Source organism: Sceloporus occidentalis, unplaced genomic scaffold, assembly GCF_023333645.1.
Source record: "Sceloporus occidentalis isolate IW3139 unplaced genomic scaffold, rSceOcc1.0.p SCAF_3, whole genome shotgun sequence".
In the NCBI taxonomy this organism is placed as follows: domain Eukaryota; kingdom Metazoa; phylum Chordata; class Lepidosauria; order Squamata; family Phrynosomatidae; genus Sceloporus; species Sceloporus occidentalis.
Window position 1 is genome coordinate 43443846 of NW_028316983.1, and position 14124 is coordinate 43457969.

A 14124-nucleotide genomic window follows, 5' to 3' on the forward strand; every position below is an offset into this window, starting at 1 on the left:
TCACCAAATAGAAGTATGTGAAGTGTTGATTATGAAATAAATGCTACCCTTTGTGCTACCAAATATCTTATTTGCCTTGCTATACTCATATTGCCAAAGAACAACTTTTTTTCATAATTTTGTGCAAGTTAAAAAACACACCAATTAATTACATGAAAGCAGTAAATACGAACAATAATTGCAAAAGTTCTGAAAGAGGAAGATTCTTCTACCTGGCTTTTATCAGGGTTCTAGCCTTGTCATCCCAGTGTTCAGATACTGTTAAGAGCTCTTGCAGTTTAGCCATTGCCTTCTCAACAGCAGGGTGAGGAGCCAGTCCTACACCAGAGTCTATGAGCCTTCTCATATCATCTAGAGTGATAGAATTTTGGTCCAAGCAAACATGATGTACATCTTCCAGCCAGCGTGCTTGTTCTAGGCGTATTCGTAATTCACCTAGCTGGGGAAGATCAACATCAAAGTCAAAACTGACATCCAAGAGTTCCTGCAGTTCTGAAGCACTAGGAATTTCTTCAGAGAGGAGTTTTTGGCTATACTTCTGGAAGTCTTCCACCCGATTAAGAAGATCCTGAAAAGTGAAAAGAAAAAATGCATCAAAGCTTTAAATTCCCACACCACAAATTAAACTGTCTATTTTGCAACTTGAATCACACAGCAGTAATGCTAAGCAAACTACATTTTTTTCTCTGAGGGGCCATGCAGGTGGGCAAAAGGAGTGGCCAGATGCCGCTCCTACCCCAATTGCTGTGGGACTGTGGAAACTGCATGGGCCCGGCCCTGATGTGGGCCACTGCTGTGGTCCTCAATCCAGCTGCCAGCTCCTCCGGGTTGGGGCAGACTCGGCTCAGATTCTGGCTGTGATCGGGGCATGTGCACCCCCAGTGCAGCCCGAAGCCAGCACTTTTGGCCCGTCCGTTTCATGCCTGAGTTAATGCATTGAAGCTCTTTAGAATACTAGGTGTATCCCTTTCCAAGAAAGCTAAGCTATTTTTTACTCTAGATTTAAATATTGCCCGATACAGTCCAACCCAAGTATCTGTGGCATTGGGAACTATCTTTTGGTAACTACCTAGTTGGTAACTACAGGGACCGAACTGACAGGCCAAAATAAAGCTGCTTCAGGTCACTTTGGAGGTATGCTGTTTAAATAACACATGCATCTTAAGAGGCCAGGAGCTGCGCCAAAGCTGTGCTCCAGTCCTTAGGACTGCAGCATGGCTTTGGTGCGGCTTCTGGCCTCTTAGGATGCATGCATCATTTAAACAGCATACTTCCAAAGTGACCTTAAGCAGCTTTATTTTGGCCTGTCTGTTCAGGCCCTACAATTTCACTTATCTGAGTTGCAAAAAAAGGTCTCTGGGTATCTTGAAGTGATCCAATGTGACTCTATGGTCAACTTCTGGCAGAAATATAGCATTTGTCACTATCCACAGTTCTCACTATCCACAGTAAATCTGCAAATGTTTCCCTTGTGGATATGGGGGTTGGAATGTACTTCATATTTTAAGGACTTAAACTTTAGATTTGAATTTGGACAGTAGGGGCTTCAATCTAAATCCGTATGCCTGCAACCTTAGGACATGAGAATACCCAGGGACAAAGCCTAAGAATGCTAAGAAAAGATGGAGAATGTGTGTTAAGTTACACTGACCAATTTTATGTTCATTCAAAGCTATATTGACTGTATGCACTGACGTGTGAGATAAGAGTTTATCCCTCCATCCACCTGTAGTTGTGGGTTCTGTAAACTGGAAACATGTCTGTACTGCAGACTGCAATGGCAAATTCCCATTAATAACTGCCTTGCTGGCATATACTTGGCACTGTGCAAATAATATCTCAAGACCAAATATCAAAAAACCTCTTCATATCAAATGTCTGAGGAAATACATAAAGAATTAGCTAATGTATACTGTCTTCACTTCAAAACACACTGCAGAAATAATCCAGTTTGAGAATGTTTTAACTGCCCTGGCTCAATGCTAGGGAATTCTGGGAATTGTAGTTTTGTGAGACACTGAGCCTTCGCTGTCAGAGCGCTCTGGTGTCACAATAAACTACAGTTCCCAGGATTCCCTATCACTAAGCCAGGGCAGTTAAATTGCGCTCAAACTGGATTATTTCTGCAGTGTGTTTGGGGCCTTCCTTTATTTTAAGCAAGTTTTGTTCCTTTCTTCATGTCAGTGATGTCCTAGAATTAACATACGTTTACACACATTTGTCTATGATCTGGAAATGTGTTCCTCTTTAAAAGGGATAAAGTTGGAACTGGACTAAGCTAGACCTTGAAGATTCCAAGTTTACCAGCCAATTGTATGTTTAATTTCAACATGTTATTTTCTAGTGGTTTGGCAAAGTGTGGCATTTTCTCACTTTCAAGACAAACAAATTAAGGTTAATATAATAGCAGCTAAGCTAAAGGCCTTTTTATTTTTCTGGGATCCATTCACTGGATATGTCAGAATCTTTACAGCTCAGGTGGGATATGCACAAACGCTTCATACAGCTGCAATTCTAAGATGTATGATTCTAAGAGTGAGTCCTGCTAGTGAGACATACTTCTGAGTAAATATGTACAGGACTGGCCACTCACTTTTTATGTTTAATAATATTTATCTACTGCATAAACAGGAGAGAGCCAGCACAGGGTAGTGGTTTGAGTGCTGGACAGGGACTCTGGAAACCAGGGTTCAAATCTCTATTCTGCTATGGAAATCCACTTGTTGAGCTCGGACAAGTCACACTCTCTCAGCCTCAGAGAAAGTTAATGGTAAACCCCCTCTGATCAAATCACCTCAAGTTGAAAAGCACTTCAAGGCACACAACAACAAACTTTATGAGCAACTTTCAGCAATGAATAGTTATTTAATGCTATCAATTATCTATCCAAATTGTTAAATATTCAAAAATATAAGACAATGGCTGCATCTGCACTATGTAAATAATCCAGTTAGATACCACTTTAAACGCTATAGAATTCTGAGAACTGTCATTTTGTGAGACATTTAGCCTTCTCTGTCAGAGAGATCTGGTGCCCCAACATACTACAATTTCCACAATTCCATAGCACTGAGCCATGAAGGTTTAAGTGACGTCAAACCGGATTATTTCTGCAGTGCGGATGCAGCCACTGTCTTAGTATTGTTTCCCCTTTGGAGGAGAAGAAAACTTTGTTTTCAAGTGTCAAAGATACCTTCAGCAATGCTGTTTGGCTGAGGACACATGGCAAAGCATAGAGTTGTCTAACAAATAAGCGGAGTTCATTCACAGTCAGTTGATTCTGCGATTTTCCTCCTCCAGATCGATATCTGCAGTAACACAGAAATGTCCATAACTCTAGAAAATTTTACCCGATTAAAATGTTATTTAAAAGTTTCAGTTATCTGCGTAATGTGACACAGTATGGTGAACATTATTTCTATGAGAGATTTTAACCCTCCCCATTGAATGAATTTCTTAAATCAGCTAGGGTTATGGTCAAGATTCTATACCTAGTATAGCATAAACACAGACTGATTCAAAAAGAATGGTGCAAAACTGAATTTAAGAACAGCTCTACTTTTGCATCATTCTTTATGAATCACCTTGTACATACAACACTTTTTCAACCGTTTGTAACCCGCAATTTTAATTTACCCATTGCCATCAATCAATTAGCTTCCAACACATCAAAAGTAAGAAAGAGAGTTCAGTGTGAGCTTGCAGAGTAGCTGGTAGCACTACAGCCACACTTAAGCAACTTCTGAGAAAGTACAACCACACACACAACTGTTTTCCCACTAGCATAGTAACCCAGTGGAGTTCCAGTCTGTGTTTTAATTGGTATTTTTTATTTGAAGTTCATACAACTGTTTTAAAAATCACGCCTGCTGCCTCTTTCCCACTCTAATCAGATATTAGCCATGTTCCAAGAGTCATGAATAGGGCTGGATCCAAGTTGTACATCGTGAGCATCAAGCTGTCTGATCAATATTGCCCCCAGTCAAAGTTCCCTTTCTTTTTCACTTCTATGAAAGCATTAATAGGGTTGATATTGCAGATGGAAGCAAAAAAGAATAACTTTGGTGGCTCACCTACTAGGAAGTGAGAGATGGTATAAGAGACTTCTGTATTGCCACAGTGGACCACAACTCCCTTGTGTTCATTTTAGCCCACAAAGGGAAAAAGTGGAAACTAGGCCTGACAACTACTTTGGCTGACCACCATGCCTGAGAATTCCTGAGAAGAGGCACTAATTAAGATGATTGTACTGGTACTGAGAAGCTTGGCTAAGACAATTGCTTGTCTACAGCAGGAATCTTCATCGTTCATCCTCTTAGACAAGTCTGTAAGTGTGATGCATACTGCTTAGAAAATCATAGATTTACTAGAAATTTAAAGCTCATGATCAAAGATACAAATTGAACACTATAGGAGCTGACTAGTATCAAGGCCAGTACTGAAACTCTCTCAGAAATACTATATTCCTCCTCAGCTAGCTGATATAGAAAGTGGGAAGATGCTGACATGGAACACAACATAGATGCCTTCAGTTTGGAGGAACTGAAATTGGCAGTCTGAAGAGTCTTCTCACAAAGGAGAAGTTGCAAGCATGGAGCCCTGTTTCGTTAGATTTTTCTTGTGCAGGCCAAATAGTGGTAGTATGAATCTATGTGGTGCCTCTGGCTCAAAGATAAGCGACAAAGGAATTATTTCAATTAAAGTAATCTTACAGGATGTACTTGGGAGGAAAGGGCAATCTTTTGCACTACACAATTCTGTGAATGGGTTTGATAACCAATGTACGTATAATGCTAAGCAAAAAGAAAGTGACAAAAAAAGGCAAACTACAAATCAGACAGAATGAAAATGAAAAGACTGGAAGGTCAAACAGAGAAAAGACAGAGAAAATATATTTCTATATTTGCTGTACACAACTGCAATCCCTGGTACTATCACCACAGTGAATGGAAAGGAATTGGCAGGAGGTCAGGAGCCATGCCATCCTGACTGTATGATCAGACTGTAGGGCAGGACAACTGTGCTTTCAAAACTTCCAAGTAAGGCTTTTTATAATCACAGAACCTATGTGTATAAGTGCACAGAGACAAAACCAAATAACGTCTCTTTTAAGGAAAGTTTCTGAAAACCCAAGATCATTTTGATTGCCTTGCTATGCAGTTTTCCAGTTCTCAACAATATTTTTCAAATGCAGTGACTAGATCTGTACACAGCATTAAAAGCATGGTCACATCACAGATATGAAGAAATATGTTAACATCTTGGAAGTTTTATTTTTGAACCCTTTCCTAATAATCTGTAATGTGGAATATATTTCTTGGTTTTTACTACTACTTCAGACCTTATCACTGTGTATATGAAATCAGGATTATTATTTTTTTAGCATTAAGGTATATTAGGCCCGGAACACACGGGCCTTTGCGGCGCCCTCATCACGTGCGAGGGTTGCTTGGTGGGCGAAGTGCCCACATGCCCGGCAACCCTCGCATGTGATGAGGGCACCGCAGCTGCTGTGCACCCACCAGACAGGGTGTGTAATGGCGACGTCGCAGCTGCACCAATTCCAAATGGGGCGGCGAAGCTGCAACGTCACTGCGCTGCAAAAAGGAGCTGCTTCCAAGCACTCCTTTTTTGCTCCGCAGCAGCGTCACGCAATTTGGTTGCTGCGGCGCTCCTACAGAGCAGAGAGGCGCCAGGGAGGCGCCTCTTTTTGGCACTCTGTTCCGCGCCTTATTTTACACTTTCCATTGAAAACAATTTTATCATTTTAATGCCCTTTCCTCAAATCTGAAGGATTCTTCTAGATGTTTACATTGTTTCATTTGATTTTTATAATGACCTGAACAATTCAATGTCAGTTGTAAATTTCATTACCACACTGCTCACCCAAGCTTCTATTGACATTTTTCCTTATACATATGTATATGTTAATTGCCACTGTATTTCTGTGCCATTAAATTTCCTTCTGAAACATAACAGGTTTTCTAAAGCACTCTATGGGTATTCAAAATCAGAAATAAAGCATGTGCTAATCATACCTAGTTTGCCTCTTGCCATTAAGCAGCTGCTGTGCAACTGAGGCACATTTTTCTGCATCCTGAGTAACTAATCGGAGATGCCGCAGCAAATCATTGTCTGGAAACTTCCTCATTTCAGATTCTTCAATTAAAGCTTTGAAACTCATGAGACCTTTGAAAAGAAAATAATTTTTGTTAAGTAAGTGAATAAAGCAAAATGTTTGCATTTTTAATATGAATTCTTGCATAGTCATTTGGAGTTGCTGTTGTTTTTAAAATTATTATCATTTTCCCACTACAAATATTTGTTACCGTATTATAACACTAAATCTGTTTTCCCCTTCCTTCTTTTCTCCCACTCCTACTCTTACTTGATTAGCAATATATGTATTACTGCCTATGACTGTAAATCCAATGCATCTTCCAAGCATTGAAAATCTGGTTTAGTTCAGATTGATCTAATGCAGAAGTAATCTTATGAACATTTACTTGGGAACATATCTAGGAGTAGCTGTGTTGGCCTTACAGCAAAGTATAATAACATCCAAAATCCACCAAAAATTATTTGGAAGTATGTGTCCTCAAACTCACTGGCGTTTCTGAGTAAATATGCTTCTGACTGTTCTGTTCACATGAGACTGTTCAGTTATAAAGCATAAAAAAATAAAATACCTACTTTTTTTATTATTCACCTTTGCCTCCAAAGCTTCATTGACACTGGAAGCCCATTCATTGTAGGACTCTGCCCTCAACTTAAGTGCATTCATCATAGGATACAGTTCATCTACTGTGTAGCGATATCTGGTAACAGTAAAGAATTTGAACAATTTGAACAAATTTGAAATTTTAAATAAAATTATATGGCACATATGAAAAAAACACACACCTATAACATGAAAGAAGTTTGAAATGAGATTTTATGAACATTGTGTAGCTAAAAAGGCATCAGATGAACAGGTTACTCACCTGTAACTGTGGTTCTTCGAGTGGTCATCTGTGCCCTCACACAATTGGGTACTGCGCCTGCACAGAGACTCCATCTGGAAGCTGAAAAGCTGAGCAGATTGGCGAAAGCCCCGCTCACTCCCATGCACTGAGCCTGCCCAACCCCACCAATCTAGCTCCTCCTTCAGTTCAAGTCTGCCACAAAAACATGGCAGGGACCTGACTGAGGGGAGGTAGGGCGGGACTTGTGTGAGGGCACAGATGACCACTCAAAGAATCACAGTTACAGGTGAATAACCAGTTATTCTTCTTTGTGGTCTCTGTGCTTCACACAATTGGGTGACTAAAAAGCTAACCTAAGGAGGTGGGAAGGTCACTGCAAAATAGAGGAAAGGACAGCACAACCAAAACTGGCATCTCAACAAGACCTGGAATCTAGTCGGTAGGGCCGAACAAAAGTGGAAGGCTGAGACTACGTGGCTGCCTTGCAGACATCTGGTAGAGGGACACCTTTAAGGAAGGCAGCAGAGGAAGCAACAGCCCTGCTTGAGTGTGAACGTACACCAGGGCGTTTGGTCAGTTCATAAGCTAAGAAATAGTCTGAGCAATCCATTTTGAAAATCTTTGTGCAGAAACAGGGTGGCCCTTTCTGGATCCACCATAACAAACAAACAACATGTTAGTCAACCTGAACTCAGCAGAATGTTGGACATAAAATGCCAAAGCACAGTGAACATCTAGCATGTGCATAGTCTTTTACAGAGGTGTAGACGGGTCTGGGTAGAAATTGGGTAGAACAATGTCCTGAGAAAGGTGGAAAAGGGGAAACCACCTTAGGGAGGAATGAGATGTCTGAGAACCCCTTTGTCTCTGTGGAAAACAAGAAAAGGCTCATCAGAGCGCAGCGCCGGCAATTCAGAAGCACGTCTGCTGAAGTAATGGCCACAAGGAAAGACACCTTTAGTGTCAACAGTCTCAGAGGGGCTGAGCCCAAGGGTTCAAAGGGAGGCCTAGTTAGCTGCATAAGCACCAAAGATAGAGACGATATCGGGGCCAAAGGAGGCATCAGAGGATAGAGATGATGGAGGCCTTTGAAGAACCTTTTCATATCATGGCACTGGAAACACCACATCAGAGAGCTGATGGTGAACCGGGAGGCTGGTTGGCGACAATGGCAGACAAATAAACTTTGAGAGAGGAGAAAGCCAAACCTTGATCACGAAGGTGTAAAAGGAAGTGTAATGCTGTAGAAAGGCTCACAGGACTGGAGGGTTCAGCTCTAGCTGTAGCAAATTCACAAAAACGATTCCATTTGTAGGAGTAGAATCGTTTAGTAGAGTCTATTCTAGAAGCTGACAAGACCTTGATCAATTTGGGAGAGTTCAGGATCTGATCCTCCAAGCTGTCAGGTGTAAACTGAGGAGGTCTGGATGAAGGACCGCTCCGTGAGAGTGAGACAGAAGGTCCGGCCATTCAGGAGTTTGAAGTATTAACCCCTGGACAGGTGGAGCAGGGGGGTGAACCAGGGTTGTCTCGGCCAGAAGGGGGCCAGCAGAAGCGCATTGGCTCTGTCTCTGGTCATCTTGTTCACAACCTTTGGTACAAGTGGTAGTGGAGGGAAGGCACAGAGGAAGTCTTGGTTCCAACTGCATAGGAATGCATCTCCCAGGGAGCCGTATCCCCTGCCTGCCCTAGTGCAGAATTGAGGGCACTGGGCATTGTCCGGAGTGGCGGAGAGGTCCAAGGATGGGGAAGCAGACAGAGGGAGAGAGAGGATGGAAGATGGTGTCGTCGTCTTGGTGGTGTTGTCAAAAATGGGACTTAGAAGAGTAAGCAGGCTTCTTCGAAGATTATTGTCAATGTTATTGCTGATTGTTTTGTTGTTTGTTTATAGGGTCTTCCTGAAGACTGTTGTGAAGAGCCTTTATATATTGGGATGAGTTTCCAGAACGCTGTTGAGAATAAGGAGAAGAAGGGGCTGATCTGTCACGCCATTGGTGTCTCTTGTATTGTTTTTTATTCGTGGTCAGCCCAAGGCATTTACCGGTCAGACGATTTTTGGCCAGAGTGCCTAGAGTCTCGTCTGTATTGGCTGCAAACAGGCCCTCGCCATCAAAAGGAAGGTCTTCAATCTTGTTTTTGGCTTCATCAGTGAGATCTGTGGACCTGAGCCAGACAAACCTGCGAAGAGCGACGGCACTGGAGATGATTTTAGCTGAACAGTCGACAGAGTGTCTGGCTGAGTGGAGCTGTTGGTTAACCAAAGAGAGGACCTCAGCATAGAAGTCCATAGCTGCAGATTTTTGTTCTTCAGGCAGATAGGGGATGAAGGAAGCCATCTTGTCCCAAATAAACTTTTGGTAGGCTGCCATACAGGCTTGGAGGTTGGTGACCTTGGCGTTGAGGGCAGCAGAAGAATAAAATCTGCATCCAAAGATGTCCCTATGTCTGCCATCTTTATCCACTGGGGCAGAGTGGGTCTTGCCTGATTTTGTAGTGGATTCAACTACTTGAGAATTGGATGCAAGCAAACCAAAGGAGATGTTTCTCTTGCAGCAGACGAAAGAGAACTAAAGGAGGAGCTAGATTGGTGGGGTTGGGCAAGCTCAGTGCATGGGAGTGGGTGGAGCTTATTATTATTATTATTATTATTATTATTTATATAGTGCTGTAGATTTGCACAGCACTGTACATAAAAACAATAAATATATAAGAGTAAACCTGCCTATGGCGTACAATCTAAGAAATAATAGGATAATACATATAAAATATATAGCAATACAGGAAATGGTTCAATAAAACAGGCAACAAAAAAAGAGCATCAAATAGCAAATGGTAATCACGCAATGCCTGGGAACACTTCTCTGAACAGGATGGTCTTCAACTCCATTTTGAAGCTGCTTAAAGAAGTGATGGCCCTTGCTTGTGGGAAAAGAAGGTTCCAGGAGTGAGGGGCAGCGAGTGAAAAGGGGTGAATCCGAGATGGGGCAGAGAAAATCCTGGGCTGAGACAGCCAACCTTAACTACCAGAACGGAGGGCCCAAGTGGGAAGGTGAGGAGAAAGGAGGTCTGATAAATAAGGAGGGGCCTGCCCATGAAGGGCTTTAAATGTCGACAGCAGGAGCTTATACTGAATACGGAAAGGGAGGGGGAGCCAGTGAAGGGATGCCAACAAAGGAGAGATATGATCAGAGCGGTGGGCAGATGTGATAATGCGTGCAGCTGAATGCTGGACAGAAATTAAAGGACGAAGGTGAGAAAGAGGAAGGCCAGCCAGGAGGATGTTACAGTAATCAAGTCGTGAGACCACTAGGGCATGGACCAGGATCTCAGCAGTAGAGGCGGAGAGATATGGTTGGATTTTGGCAATATTGTACAAAAAGAATCTACAAGCCTTGGCTGTGGTCTGGATCTGAGGGGTACACGACAGAGAAGAATCAAAGATAAAACCAAGACTGCGGGCTTGCTGGACTGGTTGAATAGAAATGTTGTCCACAGAGACAGAAAAGGAGTATTGAAGGGTGGACTTAGGAGGAAAGACAAGAAGCTCCGTCTTGGACATGTTGAGCTTCAAACGTCAATAGCACATCCACTGTGGGACAGCTGTGAGACAAGACGAAACTTGCTGTTCAAGCCTTGGAGAAAGGTCAGGGGTGCAAAGATACAACTGGGTGTCGTCGGCATACAGATGGTAGGAAAAACCAAAAGAGCTAATGAGTTTACCTAAGGACAGTGTGTAGAGAGAAACAGAAGGGGACCCAGAACAGAGCCATGGGGAACTCCAACAGATAAGGGAACAGAGGACGAAGTCTGACCATCTGTGACCACTGCAAAAGATCTGCCTAACAAATAAGATCTAAACCCGTCGAGAACAGAGTCTGAGAACCCAAGGTCAGAAAGTATATCAACTAGAAGACAGTGATCAACGGTGTCAAAGATTGCAGACTCCGCCAATCTGCTCAGCTTTTCAGCTTCCGAATGGAGTCTGCGCAGGCGCAGTACCCAATTGTGTGAGGCACAGAGACCATGAAGACGAACCACATTACCCTAGAAAACTGAAATACATTATGTAATATCATTCTGTTGCCAGTTTGCTCATCCTCCCTGCCAGTGACACAGATCAAGGCAGGAATAAATCTGAAAAACAATAACATGTTTACAGAATTTAATTATTAAACATTTGGGGAAGAAGAGACAAGACAGGAGGAAAAAGGTGGGGTGGCTGTTTTTGGTGATATGCCAGCTTATCTTGTTTCATCACCAGATAAAACAATACCTGTATCATGGTCAATATCAGCACACTCCCAGTCATGACTGAAAACTACAAGCCAGCCATTCCTTATTGGAAAGGCACACATTTAAAGAGCTGAACATCAGGGAACCTTTTCTTTGCCTGTATTTTACTAAAGGGCTTATATCTGATCACAGAGCAACCTCCTCAATAAGAGTTAAAACTCTGGAAAAGCAATTTTGAGGAGAAAATTCCATAATTATTGCTCTTTCACCCAGCCCCTAATTTATATCGGTAATTTATGGGTAACTAATGATAATCTTTGCCTAAAGGCACCAGATGCAGTCTGATCATGGATGATAAGAAGGGACAGCTCTGATTGATACTTTGATGGGAGAGATGGTTAAGAGGTGACATCATAGCCATGTTTAAATATCTGAAGGGCTGTTTTACTGAGGATGGAACAAGCTTGTTTTCAACTGCTCCAGAGACTAATACCTGGGGCAATGGATTCAAGCTACAGAAAAAGAGATTCTGCTGAAACATCAGGAAGAACTTCATGATGGTAAGAGCTGTTCTGACAGCAGAATGTGCTGCCTCAGAAAGTGGTGGAATCTCCTTCTTTGGAAGTTTTTAACAGAGGTTGGGTGACTATTTGTTGAGAGTGCTTTAATTGTGTATTCCTACATGAAAGGGGTTTGGACTGGATGGCCCTTGCAATCTATTCCAACTCTAGGATTCTCTTATTTTAAGAGATTTATTATATTCATTGTATTTTTGAATTACTATCACAGTTATTCATGAGATGAAAAACAGAAAATCCATGAGGATGCACACTTATTTTAATAATAATAATAATAATAATAATAATAATAATAATAATAATAAATTTGTATCCCGCCCAATCACGAAGAATCTGGGCGGGTTACAACAATAAAATACATCAAATTACAATAGAGTTAAAAAAATCAAACCCTAGACCTACCGCCCCCCCATTCCCAGTACTAAAACAGAATTAAACAATAATAGTATAAAAACATTAAAAACATTTTTAAAAAAGGCAGAAACAGGCGGGGAAGAATAGACAAATGAGGGGACAATATCGCTATATCTGGGGAGGGTAACTAAGTTGGAAAGGCCTGCTGGAAGAGATCCGTCTTGAGTGCTTTCTTAAAAGCTGTCAGAGTGGGAATGTGACGGATCTCCTCTGGCAGGTCGTTCCACAGTTTTGGAGCAGTAATAGAAAAGGCCTTCTGGAAAACTGATGTTAGCCTAGATTTTTTGGCTGTAGTAGATTTTAGTAAATATATTCATCAGAATAAAGCACCAGAATAAAGCACCAGGGAACAAAAAAGCTTACCCCATTTTATACTGGTAAGTGGGACATGTACAGAGGTCTTCTACATGATACAGGCATACCAATAAACCAGGATTACAAGCACAGTAGACTGCAGACATATAGCAAGTGGTTTTACACTTTATGCATTGTCGTTCATCATCAGGCAACATTTCCAAATTCATTCTCTCTGAATCAGTAACTCCCTGTAATGAAGTGTACAGTCAGTTCATATAATAAGAAAGCAAAGTCCATATTAGTGGGTAACTGGGCTTCATTAATTTAACAATAAAGTCATGCAAGCTCATGTCCCATAGAAACAAATGCATTTTGAACATTTTTATTTATTTATTTATAGTATTTATACCCCACTCTACAGCCACAAAGGCTCTCAGAGCAGTTTACAGATTGTTAATTTGACAGTTCCCTGCCATCAGATTTACAATCTAAAAAGACATGACACAAAAGGAGAAGGGAATGTCAGCAGGGAAGGGGATCAATTTATGGAGCAACTACACACAGATTAAAGTGTGCAGAAAAAATAGCTAGCCATTTTTTGGAATTAAAGCACCTAAAACAATTGAATACCTATCTAAGAAGATAACCACCACCATTTATTAAAACTCTTCTTTTAAAAAACTGACTACGGTATGTTGCTGAGTAGGCATTTTTAACTACTTTCCTCAAAAGGACACCTAAAACTACAACTATTCAAGGAGTCAGAGAAGTATTATGGAAATTGCCATAGTGGTTGAGGTGACAAAACATTCTCATTCATATATATATATATATATATATATATAGAGAGAGAGAGAGAGAGAGAGAGAGAGAGAGAGATCACTGTTCCTCAACTGGTTGCTTTAGAGCAGTGGTTCCCAAACTTTGGCCAAGCCAGGTGGAACATCTAGGAACTAAAGTCCGAAACACCTGGAGGACCAAAGTTTGGGAACCATTGCTTTAGAGTATGGGTGGGAATAAACAGTCCACATTTCTCCCTCAGTGTTGTTGTTGCAGCTCCAGAGCCCTAAATGGATACTCCCCATCAAGATTAGAAAACAATTCCAAATAACAACAACAACAATAATAATGAAAATCAATACTCCTGGTAAAACAAGGCATGGCTGCCTCTATGCATCTCCCCCCCCCCGCCCCCCGGACTACAAGTAGCGTTCTGGCCTTTCAGGTTTGTTTTTTGGAGATGGTCTGTTCCACTGTAGTCCAGAACCAAGCCACTGAACATCTGGAGTTTACCAATCTTTACTTTAAAAATATGTCATTTCTTGACACTTAAAGTAAAGCGTACCAGTTTAAACACAGCCTTCCGTAAAGCATTTTCATCCTCAATCATAATAGCCATGTCTTTCTCAACAGTTGATGCTACCACCACATCAAGAGTCTCTGCTTTGGCAGCCATTCTACAGATCATCTCATCATGAGAAAACACACAATAGCGGTTTAATAAGCGATAGTGTTCCACGCACTGGCGACCCAATGGCAACTAAAAGAAAAATGACAAGAAGTAAATTTTGTACTGTTATCTAATGTGGGGAAAGTTGCATAAAGTCAAAAGTTTTCAGGAAGAAATAAAAAAATGA

General features: G+C 41.4%; 1 protein-coding gene across 2 annotated transcripts in view; it reads right to left on the bottom strand.

Moving 5' to 3' along the window:
• KDM5B (lysine demethylase 5B) overlaps nt 1-14124 on the bottom strand; it is a 76429-nt gene that overhangs the window by 16234 nt on the left and 46071 nt on the right. For both annotated transcript variants that reach the window (XM_089514223.1, XM_089514222.1), the window contains 6 exons: nt 13833-14027; nt 12554-12735; nt 6694-6818; nt 6039-6189; nt 3194-3308; nt 213-568 (listed from right to left, as the gene is read on the bottom strand). In XM_089514223.1, the coding sequence (XP_089370349.1) occupies nt 213-568; nt 3194-3308; nt 6039-6189; nt 6694-6818; nt 12554-12735; nt 13833-14027 (1124 nt within the window). The remainder of the gene's footprint in view (nt 1-212; nt 569-3193; nt 3309-6038; nt 6190-6693; nt 6819-12553; nt 12736-13832; nt 14028-14124) is intronic.